The sequence below is a fragment of the Bubalus kerabau genome, chromosome X, assembly GCF_029407905.1.
Source record: "Bubalus kerabau isolate K-KA32 ecotype Philippines breed swamp buffalo chromosome X, PCC_UOA_SB_1v2, whole genome shotgun sequence".
Taxonomy (NCBI): domain Eukaryota; kingdom Metazoa; phylum Chordata; class Mammalia; order Artiodactyla; family Bovidae; genus Bubalus; species Bubalus kerabau.
In genome coordinates, this window is record NC_073647.1 from 4,926,989 (window position 1) to 4,952,885 (window position 25,897).

Consider the following 25,897-nt stretch of genomic DNA (forward strand, 5'->3'; position numbering starts at 1 on the left):
AATAATAATAGGTTTAAAAAATTAAAATTAAAAAAAGAGAAAAGGGAAAACTCCACAGAATTGCAAAAGCTCAATGTACAGGCAGAGGTTTATAACAACAGTAAAAATTGTGACTGAGGAAAAAAAAGAAAAAAATCAAAAGCTTAATTAGATTTCATAGTGCCAATAAAATCTGCAACTACAACAGAGGGTGGAAAAAGGGGGGAAAAAAAGAAAGAAAAAGTCCAGAAGAATCTACAGAACAAGTCAAAACCTAAGAATAATAAATGTTTTTCTTGGGTCACTGCTGTCAGAGTCCTTTCCCTCTCTGGGAGTCAAAGTCCACCTCACCTCCCTAGGATGCCGTCCAACACTGTGCTGATCTCTGGACCTGCTGTGGGGGCAGCTCGTATTCTAATCTGACCCAACTACTATGTGTTCTTGCCTTCAATGTCCTCAGCTATCAGAACTAGTGCATTTTCTTTTGTGGGAGCTCTCATGACCTTTTATATATTCCATAGACAGAGTCTGCCTAGTTGATTGTGTGGATTTAATCTGCAGCTTGTACAGCTGGTGGGAAGGTTTTGGGTCTTCTTCCTTAGCCACACTGCCCCTGGGTTTCAATTGTGGTTTTACTTCTACCTCTGCATGTGGGTCTTCCATTGGGATTTGCTCCTGAGGCTGCCCTGGAGGATTTGGGTTTGCCCCTGTGAGGGCGAGGTGTGGAGGTGGTGCACCTGCTTGGCTCGCAGGGGTTCTGGCAGTACCAGGTAGTCAGGGGAGTTGGCAGGTTGGGTAGCAGGAAATATAGTGCTCTAGAAGGGTATGGCAACCAGTATTGGCCAATCTGCTCCAGCATTCTTGCCTGGAGAACCCCCCTCCCTGACAGAGAAGCCTGGCAGGCCACAGTCTATAGGGTTGCAAAGACTCAGACACTACTGAAGTGACCCTGCATGCATAGATGCAAGAATTTTTTTTGCCTGTGGCAGCTCTGCCCCAGTGAGAGTTGAGCATGAAGGTGGTACAGCTGCTTGGCCTGCGGGGACCCTGGTGGCACCAAGTCTGCAGGGACACGGATTGCCTCTGCCACAGAAGTTATGGCCCTATCAGAGTCTTTTTTCAAGCCCCTTTTAGCTAGTGATCAGAAGGCCTCTTTGGCCAGTCTTTCTCCATAACTCCGCCCGTTCAGGCACTTAGAGGGCTCCCTTGCCTGGGGTTCTTCTGTTGTTCAGTGTGTCAGGTACATAGAGGGACCCCCATGGCTGGGGTCTTATTCTGTAGATCAGCGTATCAGGCACGTAAAGGAGCACCCTGGGTGTGGTCCTGCTCTGTAGTTCAGTGCAGTCAGGGGTTTGATGGGCCAGCCTGTCTATTGTTCAGCTCCTGATGCTGGTATGTGGGGAGAGAGAGGCTATGGTGATGGCTCCACCCCCTATGCATGACTCAGCAGTATCGTCTTGCTTCCATGGCTGCCTGGCTTTCCTCCACAGACATTTCCCACCACAATCTCCTCCCTCAAGTCCCCTCAGTTGGTCTCGCCCCAGTCAACAGAAGCCCTCACCCTGGGATTGCTCCACAATTCCTAAACTTTAGCTCCTGGCCGCTGCACCTTCTAGGAGACTTGCATCCCTGTCTGGGGTATGTATGGCTGTGGCAAGGACTGTCTGATTCTCATTCCATTTAGACTGCCACACATCAGCTGTTTCACTCTCAGCCTTAAATGTGTCTCCTCTGACTCAGATGATTGCCCCGGTGTGGAGATCGGACCCCTGCTTCAGTTCCCCCACCCACCGAGGGCAGGTCCAGTCCTACTAACACTCCTGTTCTTCTCCCTAATTCCTTCGTCCTACCAAGTTTTACATGATTCTATATACTCTTTTCCTCTGGTCAGGTACTCCTGTCTGCTCTCAGCTGGTGTTCTGCATGCACATCTGTGTCTGAAGATGTATTCCTGATGTATCCGTGGAGAGAATTGTACTCCATGTCCACCTACTCATCCACCATCTTATTCTTCCTCTTCCTTTATTTTTTATGTGTAGAAAGCTCTTTCCTACTACAGATGTATATAATTGCTCCTTAATACATTTTTCCAGGACTTACTTGATTTTTGTTTTTCACATACAGGTCTTTAATCCATAGAGGGTTTATCCATATAGGCTGTGAGGTAGGGTTTAACTTTATTTTTCAAATGTTTAGCCAGTTGTCTTAGTGCCATTTATTGGATAAACCATTACTTTAAGGTTGTATAATGTTTTTAGATTTCTTATCAGTTATCTATGCATTTTTTAAAATTTAGGTGTGTTAAGATTTACATACCATACATTTTATTTTTATGTGTACAGTTAGAAGAGTTTTAGCGAATGTATGCAATTTTGTAGCCACCACTCCAATCAAGATATAGAAAACTTCCATCATCCCTCCAAGTTCCCTCATACTCTTTTACAGTACACCCCCTTCCCTGATCCTGTACCCTTGCAACCGTTGATCTGTTTTCTATCCATAAGTTTTTGCCTTTTCCTGAATATTATATAAATGGAATCATGATTAAAGTGAATGGGGAAAGTGTTAGTCCCTCAGTTGTGTCTTACTCTTTGTGGTCACATGGACTGTAGCCTGCCAGGCTCCTCTGTCCATGGGGTTTTCCAGGCAAGAAAACTGGAGAGGGTTGCCATTTTCTTCTCCAGGGGATCCTCCCAACCCAGGAATCAAACCTAGGTCTCCTGCATTGGCAGGCAGATTCTTTACCATTTGAGCCACCAGGGAAGCCCAAAATAATCATGCAACCCACAGATTTTTGAGTCTGGCTTCTTTCACTTAGCATGATGTTGCTGTGTTGTTGTGTACCATTGCTTTTATTTTTATTTAACCATTTACTTGTTCAAGGACATCATGACTATTCCTGATTTTTGGCTTTTATGAATAAAGGTCCTATAAACATTCATGTAGAGGTCTTTGTGTGGACATATTTTCATTTCTCTTCGGTCAGTACCTGGGAGTGAGATTTCTGGGTCATTCAGTAAGTGTATATTTTGTTTTATAAGAAACTGTCAGACTGTTTTCCATAGTGATTGTGCTATTTTACATTGCCACCAGCAATATATAAGAAGTCCAGGTACTCTGCATCCTTATCAGCACTCGGAATTGTCAGTATTTTTTTATTGTAGCCTTTCTACTAGGAGTATCACGGTTAAATATTTAGGATAATTTGGATATTTTAAGCAGTGTTTCCCCAACTCATTCCTCTATATGTGCTTTAAGACTGGATGCTCCTGACTTGCTGGGTCCATCTCCAGTTGCACAACATGAGGCAGCTGAATCCTCATTGTCATTTGTTTTTGGTTTTTCTTCTTTCCATTTCCTTCTCTAGTCTTACAGAACCAGAAAACAGCAGAGCAGAAAGGAGCTTAGAAATAATCTAATGCAGGGATTGACAAACTTTTTCTGTAAAGAACAAGATAGTAAATATTTTTGGTTTCACAAGCCACTGGGTCTATTACAGCAACTCAGCTCTGCTGTTGTAGTGTGAAAACAGCCATAGGTGATACAGAAACAAATGGAAGTGACTGTGTTCTAATAAAACTTCATTTACAAAAACAAGCAGCCTGCTAGATTTGGCCCTTAGAACATAGTTTGCTGTCCCCTGGTTTAGTCTAACAGCTGTGTTTTACAGATGAGGGGACTGAGCTCACATTTCATCCTTTCCTCTGACTTGGAAGGAAGGAAGGCAAGGACTAGGATATTGGCTTTCACCATAAGAGACACACTTAACTTGAGTTCAAGATGTGCTTACTTTGTATGCACAGTTCCCTTTTCTTGCATGAAGTTGTTAATGCAAGGTCTTTCAAAACTTTTAACTGCACTGTCTTCTAGGATATTTTATACATTGCCATAAACCTTGATGCCTTTCTGAGCCTCTGACAGCTCTGGAGCAATGGTCAAATTTGAGCAGTAAAAAAATAAAGATAGAAACAGTTGAAGTAAGAAAAACATGTCACTCTTTCATTCTTCTACAAAAGACTTTGTTTCCAGTTTTGGAGATGTATGTCCACATAAGTTTACCTTTTGAGATAGCTATTAACAATCCCATGCTTTTCTTATTGATAAATTCATTTAATTGTCCAAACAGATGAAGATTCTTGGGTCAAAACAAACAAACAAAAAAACCCAAAACAAAAAGGAAAACATACACTCGGGGTTCCATGAACACAAACCTAAAAATAAGCAGTTACTGCAGGTACTCAGGAAAAGAACACTGTTTAAAAAAGTCATCATGTGCTTTTTTTCTTCCCTTCCAGCACTGGAAGAAGTATGACATCTATGAGAAGCAAACCAAAGAAGAAACTGACTCTGTAGTGCTGATAGAAAGCCTGAAGAGAGCCTCTCAGTGATGGAGATAATTTATTTTAACCTTCAATGTGACCTTGTGAAGATTCATTCTGTTCTCCATTTATTATCTGGGAACTTGTTAAAGGGAAACTGAAACTACTGGACCATTTCAAAACAGGCAGCTCATAAGAGCCACAGGTTTTTCTGTTGAGTCGTGCACCGAAAAACTAAAAATAATAGGCCGTTTGGAGAAAAGAACAGAGTCATTCTTGTTGAATTATAAAAGCAGGCATCTTTTGCGAAGGCTTCACACTAGGGGGCAAAAGCTAGAAAGTGATGATGGCAGTCGAGTTAATCTTATCAAGAATTGAGACAACTTCCTGAGGGATCTATGCCTGCTTTGAATTCTTTTTCTCAGATAATACCAACACATATTATTTGTAGGAGAACTCATTTTGGGTGCAAATGCTGAAGTCAAACTTGAGTCATAGAAAACATCTAACAAAACAGAATTGATAGAATCTGTTATCTATTGTTTGGGATCCCATTGAGTTGGGGCTACGGCTATTAAAACTCTTTAATAGTCTGGAATCTTCATCCCCTCCAGCAGCATTTTTCTCTGCTTTGAAAGGCCCAGGCATCCATGTCAGCCAGCTGTGACTACAGAAAAAGCAGAGGCAGCTTCTTTACTGAGAACTTTTGAAGCCATCGCAGGCTTTTAATGGCAGTGGAAGCAGAACAACTTATTGACTATTAGAGTTTGAAGGACACAGTTTCTAATGATGAACTTCTTCACCTCTGCTATTCAGATCAAGTATTTAGCACATGTCCGGATTGTATTGGGCCTCCAGCTGTGAAGCGCTGACTCCCTCAAAGAATTCACAGTCTAGTTGGGGCTCGATCAGTTTTTTCTCCCCACTAGTCATTTTCCAGACGTTTCAGCTCCCCACTCCCCACCCCGATTTCCCCTTTTGCATTCTCCCTCTGTGTATTCTTTCACCTCTCATTAGCAATTAGAATATAAATCTGCTCACAGCACCTAGAGGAGCAGGGAGTAATTTGCATCTCAGGAAAAGTGTGAGTAGATTGAGAAACAATGACTAATTCTCGCATATTTTGTAACTTCTATGTGAGTCTGCATTTATTTGAAGGTTTTCAGCATTTACTGTTTATGCATTTTCTACACAGAAAAGAAGTATTCTCTTCACTTAGAACTTTGATATTTGCTTGAGAAAAAAAGAATAGTTTATCTTTTTCTTTTCCCTTACTCCCCCAAATGGTTATTAGCAGGCTTCGTTTCTAATACTGATAGCCAGCCATCCCAGGCTCCAACGTTAGTCCTTTGTGGGGTTTTTTTGTTTGTTTGTTTGTTTTTTGCCTATGTTAGGGCTCCATCCTCACCCATCCCCACAACATATTCATATGTGTGTATATATATATATATATTCCCTCTATTTCTACTTCCTCTATATTCAGAGTATGGAAATGAGAAGTCCCCCTCCTCACATAGACTCCGATTACTGGTAGGAATTTGAGAACTCTATGTCACAAGTTCTCCAAACATTCATTCATTCATATTAATAAGATAGTGCTAGTTCCAATTCCTGCTCTTAGGGGGAAGGGAGATAAGACATCCCTGCTCTTTACAGGTTTGGGCAAAAGTGGCAATGTCCTTGCACCACAGTGGAGGAGAAAATTGGGGATCATGGCAATGGCAGATGTCAAGATATTTCCTCCCTGCACTTCTATATTTGAGGTCAGGTTGAGGCTGGAAGACAGGCATGGATGTTCCATTCTGCCCTACTGTCCTCTAGAAAGAATATTTGGTTTTCCTGTGTAGGGAGGAGATTATTATTTCCTAGCCAGATCTTATACTTCCAGAAAACACAACACCTAAATGCCTCACCCAAAGCCGTTTTTCCTGTCGTCCTACTTAGATGGCAGTGGTGGGGGATGCTCTAATATTCTGATGATCTAAGGAACTACTGATGCCAGACAGTCCTGCAGCCTGGGAGTGGGAAAACTGTGTTTTGTTTCCATCTTGCTCTTTTAGTAGCAAAATAGTTGGGGGGAAAATGGGGTGGTGAATTATGAAAGTGCCTATGGCTGTTTTATAATTCCTGAAAAGTGATCCCCAGGTCTTGAGAGCAATTGGATACTTTAATACATCAGCTTAATTCCCACTACCTATAGGAAACTAGTAGATTTATGTACTATTTGATGTCTAACCTATATTTTTTTTGTCCACATAGCTAAGTAAACCCACTGTAAAAATGGTCATTCTTATTCTTTCATTCAGATAAGTCTTTTCCTCATCTGGCACAGAAGGGATACATGAAACTATGTTAACATTTTTGGTAATGCCTTCAACTGGGGATCATTTTAACTTCTTGCAGAAAAGCTTGAGTAAAATAAATATTGTTTTTTTGTATGTCACCCAAATGTTTTCCTTTTGTCTTATTTCTAAGAAAGTGTTATGAGGAGTAGGTGGCAGAAAAAAATGGAGTTAAAAGAATGTAAGTTGGGAAAAAATTCCAAGACTGCTAATTTATCTTACAACCATTTATCATGAGCTTCTCTGCTGTTCTTGGCATGCCTGGGTTTTCTGATAAAGGTGTGCATGTGGTTTAATATTAGCACAGCCTTTGCAAACAGTACCTAAAAGGACATAAGTGTTTGATAAATCATGGTTCTAACAAGGGAAATGGGGAACTGGTCCTTTCTGATTTTAAGCTTCCAATAGAGAACAGTGTGGGCTTCCCTGGTAGCTCAGCTAGTAAAGAATCTGCCTGCAATGCAGGAGACCCTGGTTCGATTCCTGTGTCAGGAAGTTCTCTTGGAGAATGGATAGGCTACCTACTCCAGTATTCTTGGACTTCCCTGGTGGCTCAGACAATAAAGAATCTGCCTGCAATGTGAGAGACCTGAGTTCGATTCCTGGGTTGGGAAGATACCCTGGAGGAGGGCATGGCAACCCACTCTAGTATTCTTGCCTGGAGAATCCCCATGGACAGAGGAGCCTGGCAGGTTACAGTCCATAGGGTCACAAAGCATCAGACACAACTAAGTAAGCACAGCACAGAGTGCAGTGTACCTCAGGAAGCTGTCATGGTATATACATGATGAGGGACCTCTAGTTATGAATGAATCACATAAGCAAGTTAGATTTGAGACTAAGAAAATCCATTTACAAAATTTTCCCTTTTAAGAGGTAGTAATATATTTCCATGTTTTATTTAACTACAGCAAAATGGTTTGAATGTCATGGAGAGTTTCTCATTTGTATTATGTTCTAGGAGTGGGTCTTTAACCTGACCTTTGTCACTTACCCTGCAACTTTCCAGGATCCAAGCCCTAGGGTATGGATAGGAGGTGCTGGTCTGGGTCAGGTTACTTTTGTAATTATTTAAAATGATGCAGGAAGATTCTGGAAATCCATCTCTAGGTAAGTATAGTTTTGATTAAGAAACTGCCTTTTGATTCTCCACACATCAACACTATTAGGACAGAAAACATTTAACTGGGGGCCCTTGAGATTATATATCTGTATGAGATCTATAGAAAACAAATTCCTGTATCTACAAATGTGTTCACCTCATCTCAGGGAAGAGGAGCCAGAACGATCTAAGCCCATTTGCTTTCCAGGATAATTTACCATTTTGTCATTTCCATGCAGTCCTGCTCTTTTACAAGCACAACTTTGTGCTCACATGAGTAGTGTTTCATGCTACTAGAATATTAATAGTTTTAGAAGAAAGTAATAGTTTTAGAAGAAAGTAATACTTTGGCCACCTGATGCGAAGAGCTGGCTCATAGGAAAAGACCCTGATGCTGGGAAAGATTGAAGGCAAAAGGAGAAAGGGGTGGCAGAGGGTGAGATGGTTAGACACCAACCACAACTCAATGAACACAAATTTGAGCAAACTCCAGGAGACAGTGAAGAACAGGGGAGCCTGGTGTGCTGCAGTCCATGGGGTCACAAGAGTTCGATATGACTTAGCGACTGAACAACAACAACAGAATACTTATTTCAGAGACTCTATTTTCTTGTAAACCCTAATGATTAGATCAAGCAATAACAGTTTTTGTAAATACTGTAGCAAAATCTTGGCATGCTTCTACTTCAAGTGAGGGAGGAGTTTTGCTGACACTTGGATGTACTTTTGTATCAATCCCCAACATGATTTCTTCCTGAAGGTTCTTTGGCCTTTAGCTGTCTTTTCTAGGTCACACTTGGTTTGCCATTAGCAACAGGAAAATATTTCACTGCTAGTTTTCAATATTTATTAGGTAGACCATTATATAAAAAGAGAAAATTAATAATTACCCAGTAGCTACTGTCTGCCAAGTTACATGTGTTATTTCACTAAATCCCCATATGAGTCCTATGAGATAAATTGTGCTATTATCTTCATGTTACAGATGAGGAAAGCAAGGCATAATGTGATTCAGTTGGGAGTGCAAGATCACATAGCTCATGACTAGGACAGAATTGGAAAACAAGTCAGCCTGACTTTAGAACCTGTATAATGCTGCCAGTGATGTACTTATTTGTTCTAGAAGGCTAAAGAAGAAACATCTTATTTCAAATTATTACCAGATTTCTTATCAACTGGAAGACTAAGAATTTAAATCATTTCGTTGCAAAGTGAAGTGAAAGTGAAGTTGCTCAGTCGTGTCCGACTCTTTGCAATCCGTGGACTATAGCCCACCAAGCTCCTCCGTCCGTGGGATTCACCAGGCAAGAATACTGGAGTGGGTTGCCATTTCCTTCTCCAGGTTCTTTTCATTGCAAAGTGAGCTTTTATACACTGTCTAAAGATTCATTTGTGCATTCATTCCTCTATGAGCCAGGCAGTATGCTAGGCACTAGGAATTTAGAAGTGGGTAAGGTGTGTCTTGGTATCGACTGGTTAGTGGGTGTTTCTGGTGGCTCAGATGGTAAAGAATCTGCCCACAATTTGGGAGACCCAGGTTCAGTCCCTGGGTTGGGAAGATCCCCTGGAGAAGGGAATGGCCACCTACTCTAGTATTCTTGCCTCGAGAATTCCATGGACAGAGGATGGAATACAGTCCACAGGGTGGCAAAGAGTCAGACCTGCCTGAGCAACTAACACTTTCACTTTCAGGTGGTTAGTCAGGGAGAGGCTACTTTGTACAGGGAAAGAGACCTGGATTAGAATTTAGAAGTTTCAAATGCTTTGACAGGTATCTCTTCCTATCTGCATCTACTTCCCCATCTAGAAAATGAAGATGTTAGACAGTGATTTATCATCCCATCCAAGGCTCACAACAATGGCCATAAGCTGTAGAGCTCATTTAGAAGTGAGGATCTTTGCTGTATGCACTAGCAATGGCATGGGCAGCTTCCTTTCTCTCTCTCAGCCTCAGTATTCTCATCTGTAAAATGAAGAGGTTGGACTAGATTGGCTCTGTTCTGATATCCTGCAAAAATTAAGATGATGACTTTTGTTTTACATATCAAGAGAATATGTTTATGGTCACCTCCTATTCTTGCTACAGTAGATAGTTAGCTATCAGCAGTATCTGCCAAAAATAACCAAAGTTGGTCCTTTAATGTAAATATAAGAACAAAGGAATTGATACATTGGAAGAATCCTGTGATTCATCCAAATCAGAATTTTCCCAAGGGCCCAGCCATGGTTGTACCTAACAAGTATTTCTTAACATGCTTTGCAGTCTTAGGTCATTTTGCCTAGAAATGCCAAAATGGACTTTGTATAATATAGATTGCTTGTACATCTGCTACTATATCTGATGCATTCTCTAAAATAGTCCCTTTGAATTCAATACTTGGAAATTGGGCCATTGCAATTAACTTTTGGGATTTCATTTGATCAACGTAAAACATGTACCTAATTTTAAAAGTCTTTGTGGACAAAGATCCATATAGCCAAAGCTATGGTTTTTCCAGTAGTCATGTATGAATGAATGTGAGAGTTGGACCATAAGGAAGGCTGAGCACCAAAGAACTGATGCTTTCAAACTGTGGTGCTGGAGAAGACTCTTGAGAGTCCCTTGAACAGCAAGGAGATCAAACCAGTCAATCCTAAAGGAAATCAGTCCTGAATATTCATTGGAAGGACTGATGCTGAAGCTGAAGCTCCAATACTTTGGCCACCTGATGCAAAGAACTGACTCACTGGAAAAGACCCTGATGCTGGGAAAGATTGAAGGCAGGAGGAGAAGGGGACAACAGAGGATGGGATGGCTAAATGGCATCACTGACTGAATGGCATCACTGACATGAGTTTGAGCAAGCTCCAGAAGATAATGAAAAACAGGGAAGCCTGGTGTGCTGCAGCCCATGGGGTCACAAAGAATCAGAAACAACTGAACAACAACAATTTTAAAAGTCAAAGAATACCACAGGGCTTGTAAAAAACAAAACAAAACAGTTCCCCTGTCCTGCCACTCTTATGCTGATTCCTCCTCCCAGGAGAGAGGCTCACACCCTAATCCTTGGAACCCATGACAATGTTACTTTACATGGCAAAGTTCAGTCACTCAGTCGTGTCCAACTCTTTGTGACCCCAAGGATTGCAGCACACCAGGCTTCCCTGTCCATCACCAACTTGCAGAGCTTGCTCAAACTCATGTCCATCGAGTCGGTGACACCACCCAACCATCTTATCCTCTGTCATCCCCTTCTCATCCTTCCTTCAGTCTTTCCTAGCATCAGGGTCTTTTCCAATGAGTCAGTTCTAAGGACTCAGCAAATGTGGTTAACATAACAGAATTTTAAGTGAGGAGATTATCTTGTATTATGAGAGTGGGTCAGATGTGGTCATTTGAGCCCCTAGAAGCAGAGAAATTTCTCTGAAAACATAAGAGGAGGAGAGATTCAAAACACAGAAAGGACCCAAAATGTTGCTGGCTTAAGGATGGAAGAAGCCATGGACAAAGTGTTGGAACCGCATCCTGCCAGCAACCTGAATGAGCCTGAAAGCAGACTCTCCCCTACTTCCTCCAGAGAGGAGCCCAGGTTGGCAAGCCTGGTGTGATTTCAACCTTGTGAGACCCTGAGCAGAGAATTCAGTCATGCAGGGCTGCCCTTCTGACCTGCAGAAATGTAAGCTAATAAATTTGTGTTATTTAAAACTGCTTTTAACATCTGTAGCTGTTTCTTTTGGCATATAACTCTTTACTTTGGAATAATACCCTAATACTTAATGCTATTTCTTTATTTTTACTTAGGCTTAGAGATTATCTATTTCTAAATTTCTACTATAGAAGCTGAGGAACTAGCTTTACATACACACCACATGCACCCATAATTCCCTTCCACAAATGCAACAAATTTGAGCTTAAACATTCAGTATTTGCATTATATCATATAATTATTGGTCTACAGTTGATCCATGTAAAATGCCATTAACTGTAGTGCCTTTATTTTGTGATTCCCAAATCGTCTCTTTTGCTTTGATTTGTTTTTTTTTCTTCCAGTTTTATTGAGATATAATTGTCATACAGCAGTTCATAAGTGGACAGCAAGGAGATCAAACCAGTCAATCCTAAAGGATATCAGTCCTGAATATTCATTGGAAGGACTGATGCTGAAGCTGAAGCTCCAATACTTTGGCCACCTGATACAAAAAACAGACTCATTGGAAAAGACCCTGATAACTGCACAAGATTGAAGGCAGGAGGAGAAGGGGATGATGGAGAACGAGATGGTTGGATGGCACCACTGACTCAATGGACATGAGTTTGAGCAAGCTCCAGGAGATGGTGATTGACAGGGAAGCCTGGTGTGCTGCAGTCCATGGAGTCACAAAGAGTCGGACATGACTGAGTGACTGAACTGACTGACTGACTTCATAAATTTAAGGTGTACAACATAATGATTTGATTTGCATATATCATGAAATAACTTCCACAATAAGTTTAGCAAACATCCATCATCTCACATAGATATAAAATTAAAGAAATAGGAAAAAACAATTTTTTTCTTGGGGTAAGAACTCTTAGGCTCTATTCTCTTAACAACTTTCACATATAACATACAGCCATGTTAATTACATCAATATTTATCATGTTGTACATTATATCCCCAGTACTTGTTTTATCTTATAACTGCAAGTTTGTACCTTTTGACTGTGTTCATCCAATTCCCCTGCCCCCTGCCTCTGGTAACCACAAATCTGATCTCTTTCTTTATGACTTTATTTGTTTGGTTTTGAAGTGTAATTGACCTATGTTGGTTCCTGTTACACAACATAGTGATTCGATGTTTCTATATATTGCAAACTGATCACTACAGTAAGTCTAGTTACAACATGTCACCATACAAAGATATCACATAGTTAGTGACTCTATTCCCCACACTGTACATTTGGTTTGGTTTGTTTTTCTATAAACCTACCATGTTGGCAATTTGATCTCTGGTTCCTCTGCCTTTTCGAGTCCAGGCTCAAACTTTCTATCAAAACCATTAAACTCCACTCAGTATGGTCAAGTATATTAGGTAATCTATGAGATTCTATTTTTCATAGAGACAACCCTGCCCTCCTTCTCCATTCTGGAATGGTTGCCCTCTTTGTCTACTACCCAGCTGTCGTCCCAGGAATTCCCTTTGCTTCTCTTCTGTGTTAAATTCCATTTCCTAGATCTTAGGTTGTCCTCTTGATTGCTTTATGATCTAGTTTTGCTGGACCATACCCTGCACTAACTTCTTTAGAAAGATTACATGGGAGGTAATTTGAATAAAACCGTTCTGTGTCTGAATATATCTTCATACATCATTCAGAGTTTCACCAGTTGAAGAATTCTTAATTAGAAACAATTTCCTGTAAGAATTTTGAAAACCTTATCCCAATGTTCTTGGTTCTAGTGTTGCTTTTGAAAAGTCTGATCTTCTATTGATTTCTTTTTTTTTTTTTTGAAAGATTTCTTATTTTTTTGTATACAACTTTTTTTCTACAAACTTTAAATGTTCTCTTTTGATCTTTAGTGTTTTAACATTAAACAGTAATATACCTTCTTATCCATCGTCTTCCATGTACTGGGCTGGGCTTTTGTGAGCCCTTTCAATCAAAAAACTTATCTTTCATTTTTGAGACATTGTATTATTTCTCACATAATATCTTTTTTGTTTTCTCTACTTCTAGAACTCCTAAAAATTGGATATTGTATGTCTTAGACTGATTCTCTCATTTTCACATCTTTCATGCTCCAGTTAATCATCTTTTGGTTCCACTTTGGGGAGGTTTCCTCAACTTGATCTGTCTGAGCTTCAGTTCTCATCTGTAAAATGGTGATAAAAGGACCTACCTCATCAGGTTATTTTGAGATATTGATGAAATAAACCATGTAAAGTGAACTTCAATAAATGATGGCTATAATTGCATATACTGTTTTTCTAGCATCAATTCCTTTTTCCTTCTTATGTGAAAATGACAATCCTAGTGGCAGCAATATATCTTGCTTTTATAATATCTTATTATACTATTAACCTTCATTGTACTGAATTTGTAATAGCATGACATTTTCTAATTGTACTGTTTTAGAAAAATATGGTATTAATCTAGTTAGCAATATTAAAATCTTAGAATGCTAGAACTCAAAGCTTAACTCTTGTTTACATTTCTAGAAATGCTTAAGATTAAAAGTAGGGTTTTTTCCCCTTTCTTTTTTTTTTTTTTCTACTTTTCAAGCTGTTGGGGAAACAAAAACACTCCATGGATTCACTTGCTCCCCTCACCCCTGGGGTAGATTAAAAATTGGAAAAATAATGCTATATAGCTACTCCTTGACAGTAAAATAGGTAGTTTGGTGCCCAACTCACCATTTTCTCACTATGGGAGTGCAGTGCAAACCTTGAACCTGGATTAGCTATGACCTTCACAGCCAAGAGCCGCTCTGTCTACACATAGGGATCCCATGGAGACCAGAACTAGAATTATAGAGAAGGCCTATAAGTCAGGGACGATCTAACTTTGCTTTCTCTATTTATTTATTCATTTTTTCCAACCAGGAATGGTATTAAAACTGTGTGACATGGGCACCAACCAATCATATCTGATGCCAGCTGTAATTTCTTGGTAGAGTTATACTGTGTGTGTTAGTCGCTCAGTTATATCTGTCTCTTTGTGACCCCATGGACTGTAGCCCTCCAGGCTCCTCTGTCCATGGAATTTTCCAAGCAAGAATTCTGAAGTGGATTGCCATTCCCTTCTCCAGAGGATCTTGTGGACCCAGGGATCGAACCTGAGTCTCCTGAACTGTAGGCAGATTCTTTTTTTATTATTAAAAAAATATTTTTTTAAATTAAAAGATAATTGCTCTACAGAATTTTGTTGTTTTCTGTCAAACTTCAACATGAATAGCACACAGATTCTTTACCGTTTGAGCCATAGGGAAGAGTTATACTAGAATGTACATTTATTGAGTGCCTACCATGTCTGCCTGCAATGCAGGAGACCTGGGTTCGATCCCTGGGTCGGGAAGATCCCCTGGAGAGGGAAATGGCAACCCACTCCAGTATTCTTGCCCAGAGAATCCCATGGACGGAAGAGCCTGGTGGGTTACAGTCCACATGCATACACAGGATCCCTTCCTTCTTTTGAGTCTACTACTTTCTTGCAGCATTCTCTCTCCAGCTACTACCACTCCCAAATGCTCTCTCTCTGTGGCTGGCAGTCACTTGTCCACTCTGGCAAGAGTCTATGTTCCAAGCCTTTCCCAACTTCCTCTCTTTTCAGACTTATCTGCCTCATTTCATCTTCCTTTTGGCCTCCTCCTCCTCCTTTAAGAAATTTGATCAGTTCATCTTTGCTAAAGTCAAGGATGGCCAAGATATTTGTGGATAATTATTCCTGGATAAGATTCATATTTTTTTGAAAATCATTTATTATGGAAAAGTTCCAGCATAGAAGTAGAGAGATTTTTACAATGAGTGACCAACATGTACTCATCATCTGGCTTCAACAATTATCAAAATCTGGTTTCAGCTAAACCTCCACCCATTCTTTACTCCACACACAATAAATTATTTTAAAGTAAGTCCCAGGGACTTCCCTGTGGGTCCAGTGGTTAAAACTTCACTTTCCAATGCAGGGAGTGCAGGTTCAAATCCCTGGTCAGGGAGCTAAGATTCCACATGCCTTGTGGCCAAATAATAATAATAATAATAAAGCAGAAGCAATATTGTAACAAATAAAAGCTGTAAAAATGGTCTGTGTCAAAAAAGAAAAAAAGCTAAAAAAAGTAAAACCCAAACACTATCATTTCATCAGCAAACATATCAGGGCATACATCTCTAAAAGCTGAAGACCCTTTTATTTTAAAAGTAACAGCAATACCATTATTGCAGTTAAAAATGAATAATAATTACTTAATACTACCAAATATCCAGTCAATGTTCATATTTCCTTAATTGTCTCATAAATCTTTTTTAATTTGTTCAAGTGGGGATCCAAAAAGGCTCATGGTGGATTTTTGAATACTGATGCTCTGTGATACTTAGGGGCAAGGATTTGGAAACAATCGTTGGCCCTTAAACCATACAATGTTGACAACCAGTAAAGAATATGACCCTGTCACCACAAAGTAGCTTTTTTTCCCTTTCCAGATTGCTGTGACTAAACATTAATTAAATGTCCAATTGGACGCCAGAAATTCTTTATAAGAACAGTAAGACATCTGTGAAGTAAGTGAAAACTCAAGTTTGGCCTTGAAATCGCAAAGTTCTTACACAACATTGTTTTCTTGGGGGGAGGGGAAAAACCCTGCAAGCTTGCATGCACACACACACACATACACACACTCACCCAAATGCCAACTTTTAATATATTTAGGGAATGGTCTTGCAAATGGCAGTACAAAGCATACATGTGTTGCATCATTTTTTTCCCTCAGGATAATGACTGATATAAGCATATTGGAAATGTGATACTGAAAGAGCACTTCAGCATGGATTCAGACCAAAATAGTGCAACCCCTTTATGATATTTTTAAATGCACTGAAAATCTGAAAGCAAAGCAGAAAAACAGGTTTATGAGTCTGAATATTAAGCTCAGAAAAGTTATGCATGGTTAAGTATGTGCTCCTTAAACCTGCTGAGTGTACACTTAGTCATGCAGCTTTCATTAAGTTTCTGCCTTGAATACCATTGGGAAATATTGATATACACCATGTCTGTTACTGGCAGGATCAGTTCAGTTCAGTCGCTCAGTCGTGTCCGACTCTTTGTGACCCCATGAATCGTAGCATGCCAGGCCTCCCTGTCCATTACCAACTCCTGGAGTCTACCCAAACCCATGTCCATTGAGTCGGTGATGCCATCCAGCCATCTCATCCTCTGTCGTTCCCCTTCTCCTCCTGCTCTCAATCTTTCCCAGCATCAGGGTCTTTTCCAATAAGTCAGCTCTTCGCATCAGGTGGCCAAAGTATTGGAGTTTCAGCTTCAACATCAGTCCTTCCAATGAACACTCAGGACTGATCTCCTTTAGGATGGACTGGTTGGATCTCCTTGCAGTCCAAGGGACTCTCAGGAGTCTTCTCCAACACCACAGTTCAAAAGCATCAATTCTTCTGTGCTCAGCTTTCTTGATAGTCCAACTCTCACATCCATACATGACCACTGGAAAAACCATAGCCTTGACTAGATGGACCTTTGTTGGCAAAGTAACGTCTCTGCTTTTTAATATGCTGTCTAGATTGGTCATAACTTTATTTTCAAGGAGTAAGCGTCTTTTAATTTCATGGCTGCAATCAACATCCACAGTGATTTTGGAGCCCAGAAAAATAAAGTCAGCCACTGTTTCCACTGTTTCCCCATCTATTTGCCATGAAGTGATGGGACAAGATGCCAGGATCTTAGTTTTCTGAAAAAAAGTTGAGCTTTAAGCCAACTTTTTCACTCTCCTCTTTCACTCTCATCAAGAGGCTTTTTAGTTCCTCTTCACTTTCTGCCATAAGGGTGGTGTCATCTGCATATCTGAGGTTATTGATATTTCTCCCGGCAATCTTGATTCTAGCTTGTGCTTCTTCCAACCCAGCATTTCTCATGATGTACTCTGCATATAAGTTAAATAAGCAGGGTGACAATATACAGCCTTGAAGTACTCCTTTTCCTATTTGGAACCAGTCTGTTGTTCCATGTCCAGTTCTAACTGTTGCTTCCTGACCTGCATACAGGCTTCTCAAGAGGCAGGTCAGGTGGTCTGGTATTCCCATCTCTTTCAGAATCTTCCACAGTTTATTGTGATCCACACAAAGGCTTTGGCATAGTCAATAAAGCAGAAATAGCTGTTTTTCTGGAACTCTCTTGCTTTTTCAATGATCCAGCAGATGTTGGCAATTTGGTCTCTGGTTCCTCTGCCTTTTCTAAAACCAGCTTGAACATCTGGAAGTTCACGGTTCACGTATTGCTGAAGCCTGGCTTGGAGAATTTTAAGGATCATTTTACTAGTGTGTGAGATGAGTGCAATTGTGTGGTAGTTTGAGCATTTGTTGGCATGGCCTTTCTTTGGGATTGGAATGAAAACTGACCTTTTCCAGTCCTGTGGCCACTGCTGAGTTTTCCAAATTTGTTGGCATGTTGAGTGCAGCACTTTCACAGCATCATCTTTTAGGATTTGAAATAGCTCAACTGGATTTCCATCACCTGCACTAGCTTTGTTCGTAGTGATGCTTCCTAAGGCCCACTTGACTTCGGACTCAGGGATGGTGGGTTCTAGGTGAGTGATCACACCATCGTGATTATCTGGGTCGTGAAGATCTTTTTTGTATAGTTCTTCTGTGTATTCTTGCCACCTCTTCTTAATATCTTCTGCTTCTGTTAGGTCCATACCATTTCTGTCCTTTACCGAGCCCATATTTGCATGAAATGTTCCCTTGGTATCTGTAATTTTCTTGAAGAGATCTCTAGTCTTTCTCGTTCTATTGTTTTCCTCTATTTCTTTGCATTGATTTCTGAGGAAGGCTTTCTTATCTCTCCTTGCTATTCTTTAGAACTCTGCATTCAAATGGGTATATCTTTCCTTTTCTCCATTGCTTTTCGCTTCCCTTCTTTTCACAGGTACGTGTAAAGCCTCCTCAGACAGCCATTTTGCTTTTTTGCATTTCTTTTTCTTGCGGATGGTCTTGATTACTGTCTCCTGTACAATGTCATGAACCTCCGTCTATAGTTCATCAGGCACTCCATCTATCAGATCTAGCCCCTTAAATCTATTTCTTACTTCCACTGTATAGTCATAAGGGATTTTATTTAGGTCATCCCTGAATGGTCTAGTGGTTTTCTCCACTTTCTTCCATTTCAGTCTGAATTTGGCAATAATTTAGGATATACCAGCAGGATAGAGCAGATATATTGGAGTGAAAAAAAAGAAGTGATTAAATTGAACCATGGAGTCTGGGAACAGCATTCCTGCTGCCAGGGTCTGCTGCATTCCACTTTTTTAAATTCATTCATTCAAGAAGTCTTTAAATGAGTATAGATTATATTTAAGATGCTATTATTCAAGGAAGAATAGCATATGTTTTCTGTCTTAATGTTTTTCATAGTCTGGGGCAGTGATGGAAATTTGTTTCATCTTGTGACCGGTTCTGACTAGAGTACTGTTTCAAGTAGGATTTTGAGATAGAATTTGGACCCAGTAGGATTACAGCTAGGATCTAATAATGATGTCTCTTATTGGGTGCTGCAGGGGGATGAGATGAAGAATTTGTGCCACACAGTTGCCCTCCTGGGCTAAGGAATAGAAGGAAATATTCATCTATATAAATAATAAATATTATACAAGGCAGAATGCTAAAAATTAGAGCTAGAAAAAGAGGTCCAAATAAAGTGCTGTAGACAGGCAAGGTATAGAGTGATATGGGTTATGTGGCTGGGAGGAGAGCTAGAAAAATTTCTTAAAGAAAGTACTGGTTGATCTGCATTTTGAAGTGTGAGTAGAATTTGAAGAGATTATCAAAAGGGACACTCTTATCCTTGGAGAAGTTGGAGTGAAGGCAGAGATCATGGTGCCAGGATGGACTGTGGAGGCGAGATGATGGAGACAAACAGATGAGATAGGAGCTCAGGCAAGAGGTGCGAGGATCTCCTGTGCCAGAGAAATTGGAGAACAGGGTGCAAATCTGAAATATTTTAGAGGTGGACTCACCAAGAATGGATGGAAGGTGTCTAAGATGACAGACAGGACATCCCAGGTGGTCCAGTGGTTAAAACGCCACACTTCAAACCAGGAATGTGGGTGCCATCCCAGGTCGGGGGAACTGAGATCCCCGCATGCAGTGCGGCACGGCCAAAACAAACAAAAGATGATAAATGTGCAGGCTTGAGTGGGGGTGGGGGATGGGGCAGACGAGAAATAGGAATTCTGTCTTGGACATGTTGACATGGATTGTTGGAACCATTGGGTCATGATTTCTATCAGGGTGGAGGGCACTCGGGGGTGACAGTGAGAGGAGAGTGACTTCAAGAGTTGGGGTCTCCGAAGCATAACACCAGGAAGACCGATGGGGGGCACTCCCAGGAGAAGACACATTGCAAGCCTTCTAGGCACAGGGTGAAGAAACTCCAAACCGAAGCTTACTGTGGGGCAGTCATGGGACAGTCGGAGAGTCAGAGCGCTAGGCAGGACCTTCCAGCTGAAGACTAACGCACTGCTGCCCTCTGGGGGCTGTATGGAGAAACTGTAACGGTGGCTTTGTGGAAACCTCTTAGTGAGAGGGGACGTATTTTGAGACAGCAAGAAAAACCTCGCCTCTCAAAAGTCTTTTACAGTTCTTCCTCAATTTATTATTTTTTGGCTCTACCACGTGGCTTGAGGGATTTAAGTTCCCCCATGGGAACTGAACCCAGGTCCTCAGCGGCGAAATCCTCAAGTCCTAACCACTTGACGGCCGGGGAATTCCCCTTCAAATTCTTTTCCGCCAGATCTATGTCTCTGTCACCAGGGAAGAAATCTGGGGGCAGATGTTCCGTAGTATCATTTCTTTCTTAAAGGGCTTGACCTTGACCACAGATTGCTTCCAGTCTGGCATCACAGCACTAAATTGAGATCTTTCATGCTGCCCTTGCTGTCTTGTAGCTACTGACCAAAATGCTAGCCTGGACCGCAACTCCTTATGGGACCCATCGAATTCTTGATTTTGACTGAGTCACTGGCTGGCCCTGATTTTTGATACTGTTGTAGAATATCCCACATTTAGCATTCAGGGGCTCCACTTGAATGTTTTCTTTTGCCAGTCTCCTTTTCAGTAACATAACTGGACCTTCATCTTTTCATTCATTCAGTCAACAAATGGGCTATAGCGTGCTATACATCAAATTACCAACATGTGTTGTATCATCAAAAAAACAAGAGTTCCAGAAAAAACTCTACTTCTGCTTTATTGACTACGCCAAAGCCTTTTACTGTGTGGATCACAACAAACTGGAAAATTCTTCAAGAGATGGGAATACCAGACCACCTGACCTGCCTCCTGAGAAATCTGTATGCAGGCCAAGAAGCAAAAGTTAGAACTGGACATGAAACAACAGACTGGTTCCAAATTGGGAAAGGAGTATATCAAAGCTGCATATTGTCACCCTGCTAATTTAACTTATATGCAGAGTACATCATGCAATATGCCGGGCTGGATGAAGCACAAGCTGGAATCAAGAGAGAAATAGCAATAACCTCAGATATGCAGATGATGTTGCTGTTATGGCAGAAAGCAAAGAACTAAAGAGCTTCTTGATGAAAGTGAAAGAGAAGAGTGAAAAAGTTGCTTTAAAATACAACATTCAGAAAACTAAGATCATGGCATCTGGTCCTATCACTTCATGACAAATAGATGGGGAAGCAATAGAAACAGTAAGAGACTCTATTTTGGGGGGCTCCAAAATCACTGCTTCAGAAAACTAAGATCATGGCATTTGGTCCCATCACTTCATGGGAAATAGATGGGGAAACAGTGGAAACAGTGTCAGACTGTATTTCTTTGGGCTCCAAAATCACTGCAGATGGTGATTGCAGCCATGAAATTAAAAGACGCTTACTCCTTGGAAGGAAAGTTATGACCAACCTAGATAGCATATTCAAAAGCAGAGACATTACTTTGCCAACAAAGGTCCGTCTAGTCAAGACTATGGTTTTTCCAGTGGTCATGTATGGATGTGAGAGTTGGACTATGAAGAAAGCTGAGCACCAAAGAACTGATGATTTTGAACTGTGGTGTTGGAGAAGACTCTTGAAAGTCCCATGGACTGCAAGGAGATCCAACCAGTCCATTCTAAAGGAGATCAGTCCTGGGTGTTCTTTGGAAGGAATGATGCTAAAGCTGAAACTCCAGTACTTTGGCCACCTCATGCAAAGAGTTCACTCATTGGAAAAGACTCTGATGCTGGAAGGGATTGGGGGCAGGAAGAAAAGGGGACGACAGAGGATGAGATGGCTGGATGGCATCACCGACTCGATGGACGTGAGTTTAAGTGAATTCCGGGAGTTGGTGATGGACAGGGAGGCCTGGCATGCTGCAATTCATGGGGTCGCAAAGAGTTGGACACGACTGAGTGACTGAACTGAACTGAACTGAAAATCACTGCAGATGGTGACTGCAGCCATGAAATTAAAAGATGCTTGCTCCTTGGAAGAACAGCTATGACCAACTTAGCATATTAAAAAGCAGGGACATTACTTTGCCAATAAAGGTCCATCTAGTCAAAGCTATGGTTTTTCCAGTAGTCATGTATGAATGTGAGAGTTGGACCATAAAGAAAGCTGAGCATCAAAGAATTGATGCTTTTGAACTGTGGTGTTGGAGAAGACTCTTGAGAGTCCCTTGGACTGCAAGGAGATCCAGTCAGTCAATTCTAAAGGAAATCAGACCTGAATATTCATTGGAAGGACTGATGCTGAAGCTGAAGTTCCAATACTTTGGCCACCTGATGTGAAGAACTGACTCACTAGAAAAGACCCTGATGCTGGGAAAGATTGAAGGTGGGAGAAGAAAGGGATGACAGAGGATGAGATGGTTGGATGTCATCACTGACTCGATGGATATGAATTTGAGTAAGCTCCGGGAGTTGGTGATGGACAAGGAAGCCGTGTACTGCAGTCCATGGGGTAGCAAAGAGTCAGACACGACTGAGTGATTGAAGTGACTGAACTGATAGTGTGCTAGGTGCTGAGGATACACTGAGAAGCAAAAACAGATGGGACCCTGGGACTTCCCTGGTAGTCCAGTGGTTGAGACTCCATGGTTCCAAGGCAGTGGGTTTGATCCCTGGTAGGGGAAGTAATCCCACATGCTGTGCAGTGCAGCTCCAAATAGTAAATGCTATGCTATGCTAAGTCACTTCAGTCGTGTCCGAATCTGTGTGACCCCATAGACAGCAGCCCACCAGGCTCCCCCATCCCTGGGATTCTCCAGGCAAGAACACTGGAGTGGGTTGCCATTTCCTTCTCCAATTCCTGAAAGTGAAAAGTGAAAGTGAAGTCGCTCAGTCGTGTCCGACTCTTAGCGACCCCATGGATTGCAGCCTAACAGGCTCCTCCATCCATGGGATTTTCCAGGCAAGAGTACTGGAGTGGGGTGCCATTGCCTTCTCCACCAAATAGTAAATAGGTAAAATAAAAAATGAAAGGTTTGAATTTAACAGAGAGCTTGTTATTCATAATAATACCAGTAAATACTTAAACAAATGGGGCCCCTCAAAAGTTGTATTACAGTCTAACCATAAAGAGAGAAAAATAATCATATAAATGTGATCATTGCTATGAAGGAAAGTTTCATGATGCAGTGAGAGCAGGTAACAAGGTAATCTGACCTAGTCTTGAAGGGTAGCAAAAACTTTTCTAAGGATGTAACATTTAAGCTGAAATTTGAAGGATTAGTGGAATTAGCCAGGAGTTAACTGTTCTGAAAAATATGGAACCCATAAGGCTGGGCAAATAAGGAGCCATTTTCCTGGTTCTTCTGTCTTCTAGAATGATAGTGCAGTAGGGAGATCCCAAGCTTTACACAGACAATCCTTAGGAGAACCTTTAATCCTGAGCTGGCATGTCAATTAAAGTGAAAAGTATGTGTCTAAAATCAAAATAATAATTACAGCAACAATCAGAAAATCAGGAAACATAGTAGAGATAAAAAGTAACTACAGATTAGGCTGCCCCTTTCAGAAAAGAATAGATATAAGTAGATAAAGAAATATTAATTTTCTTGAAGTCTTGAAATACTAGATTTTTACTTCTTTCTTTCATTTTTATTTTTCTAAGAATTAAACCAATTTTTTAAATCTCCATATACTCTCACTTGGACTAGAACATAATGTCTTAAGTGTTCTAGCACATTGAACTTGAATCAAATTAAGATATCAAAATCTGTCTGAACTTCAGATTCATTGTTGTTAAAATAGGGCTAATAATAAGAACTGTATCATGTATGGGGGGGCGGTTTTGGAAACATAATGAATTAACATATCCAAACCAGTTACACCAATGCCTGGCCTTAAGCACATGGAACGTGTTAGTGAGAGTGTTAATAGCTGCAAGTAGGGAGGCCAGAAGTCCCCAAGCAGCAGGAGAAAATAAAACTGCAAGTGGCAGGCATTTCTTTTTCTTTTCTCTTCTAATCCTGTATTGTCATCAGTTCACTTCAATTCATCGCTCAGTTGTTTCTGACTCTGCGACCCCATGGACTGTAGCACACCAGGCTTCCTCATCCATCACCAACTCCTGGAGCTTGCTCAAACTCATGTCCATTGAGTCAGTGATGACATCCAACCATCTCATCCTCTGTCGTCCCCTTCTCCTCCTGCCTTCCATCTTTCCCAGCATCAGGGTCTTTTCCAATAAGTCAGTTCTTCACATCAGGTGGCCAAAGTATTGGAACTTCAGCTTCAGCATCAGTCCTTCCAATGAATATTCAGGTCTGATTTCCTTTAGAATTGACTGATTGGATCTCCTTGCAGTCCAAGGGACTCTCAAGAGTCTTCTCCAACACCACAGTTCAAAAGCATCAATTCTTTGATGCTCAGCTTTCTTTATGGTCCAACTCTCACATTCATACATGACTACTGGAAAAACCATAGCTTTGACTAGATGGACCTTTATTGGCAAAGTAATGTCCCTGCTTTTTACTATGCTGTCTAGGTTGGTCATAGCTTTTCTTCCAAGGAGCAAGCATCTTTTAATTTCATGGCTGCAGTCACCATCTGCAGTGATTTTGGAGACCAAGAAAATAAAGTCTGTCACTGTTACAACTGTTTCCCCATCTATTTGCCATGAAGTGATAGGACCAGATGCCATGATCTTAGTTTTCTCAATGTTGAGTTTTAAGCCAGCTTTTTCACTCTCCTCTTTCATGTTCATCAAGAGGTTGTTTAGTTCCTTTTTGCTTTCTGCCATAAGGGTGGTGTCATTTGCATATCTGAGGTTATTGATATTTCTCCCGGCAATTTTGATCCCAGCTTGTGATTCATCCAGCCTAGCATTTCACATGATGTACTCTGCATATAAATTAAATAAGCAGGGTGACAATATATAGACTTGAGGTGCTCCTTTCCCAATTTGGAACCAGTCCATTGTTCCATGTCCAGTTCTAACTTTTGCTTCTTGACCTGCATACAGATTTCTCAGGAGGCAGGTCAGGAGGCAGATGGTATTCCTATCTCTTTAAGAATTTTCCACAGTTTGTTGTGATCCACACAGTCAAGGCTTTGGCATAATCAATGAAGCAGAAGTAGATGTTTTTCTGGAACCCTCTTCCTTTTTCAATGATCCAATGGATGTTAGCAATTTAATCTCTGGTTCCTCTGCCTTTTCTAAATCCAGCTTGAACATCTGGAAGTTCTCGGTTCACGTACTGTTGAAGGCTAGCTTGGAGAATTTTGAGCATTAGTTTGCTAGTGTGTGAGAGGAGTGCAATTGTGCAAAAGTTTGAACATTCTTTGGCGTTGCCTTTCTTTGGAATTGGAATGAAAAATGACCTCCTCTGGTCCTATGGCCACTACTGTGTTTTCCAAATTTGCTGGCATATTGAGTGCAGCACTTTCACAGCATCATCTTTTAGGATATAAAATAACTCAACTGGAATTCCATCACCTCCACTAGCTTTCTTCATAGTGATGCTTCCTAAGGCCCACTTGACTTCACACACTCTAGGATGTCTGGTTCTAGGTGAGTGATCATACCATTGTGGTTATCTGGTTCCACTTGAGCTTAACTTTATCTCAAACGTTGAGCTAATCAACGTGTTTATCCCATGGAAATGTCTTCCTTAAGCTATGTTTTTAATGAACTATGTATTTGCTTGGAAATCTGCCTTTCTTCAAAATTCATGTCAATTGTTTTATGGCCTGGGATGACTCACCTTGTGCCAATACTATCTCAAAATGCATATTGTTGGGGAGGGGCCTGGTGCAACTCTCTCAATTTTGAGGCATTTCCTTTCTCAAATTTTCAACTTGATAATAGGTAAATATGGAGAAGGCAATGGCACCCCACTCCAGTACTCTTGCCTGGAAAATCCCATGGACGGAGGAGCCTGGAAGGCTGTAGTCCATGGGGTCGCTGAGGGTTAGACACAACTGAGCGACTTGACTTTCACTTTTCACTTTCATGCATTGGAGAAGGA

At 40.9% G+C, this 25,897-nt stretch overlaps 1 protein-coding gene across 3 annotated transcripts in view; it reads left to right on the forward strand.

The window, feature by feature from the left end:
• IL13RA1 (interleukin 13 receptor subunit alpha 1) overlaps positions 1 to 6,741 on the forward strand; it is a 76,985-nt gene extending 70,244 nt beyond the window's left edge. Inside the window, exons 11-12 of one of the 3 annotated variants that reach the window (XM_055563683.1) lie at positions 2,104 to 2,143; positions 4,275 to 6,741. In XM_055563683.1, coding sequence (XP_055419658.1) covers positions 2,104 to 2,118 — 15 coding nt within the window. In that variant the 3' untranslated portion in view covers positions 2,119 to 2,143; positions 4,275 to 6,741. The other 2 variants (XM_055563681.1, XM_055563682.1) reach the window with 2 other exon arrangements.
• The last annotated feature ends 19,156 nt before the right edge of the window (positions 6,742 to 25,897 follow it).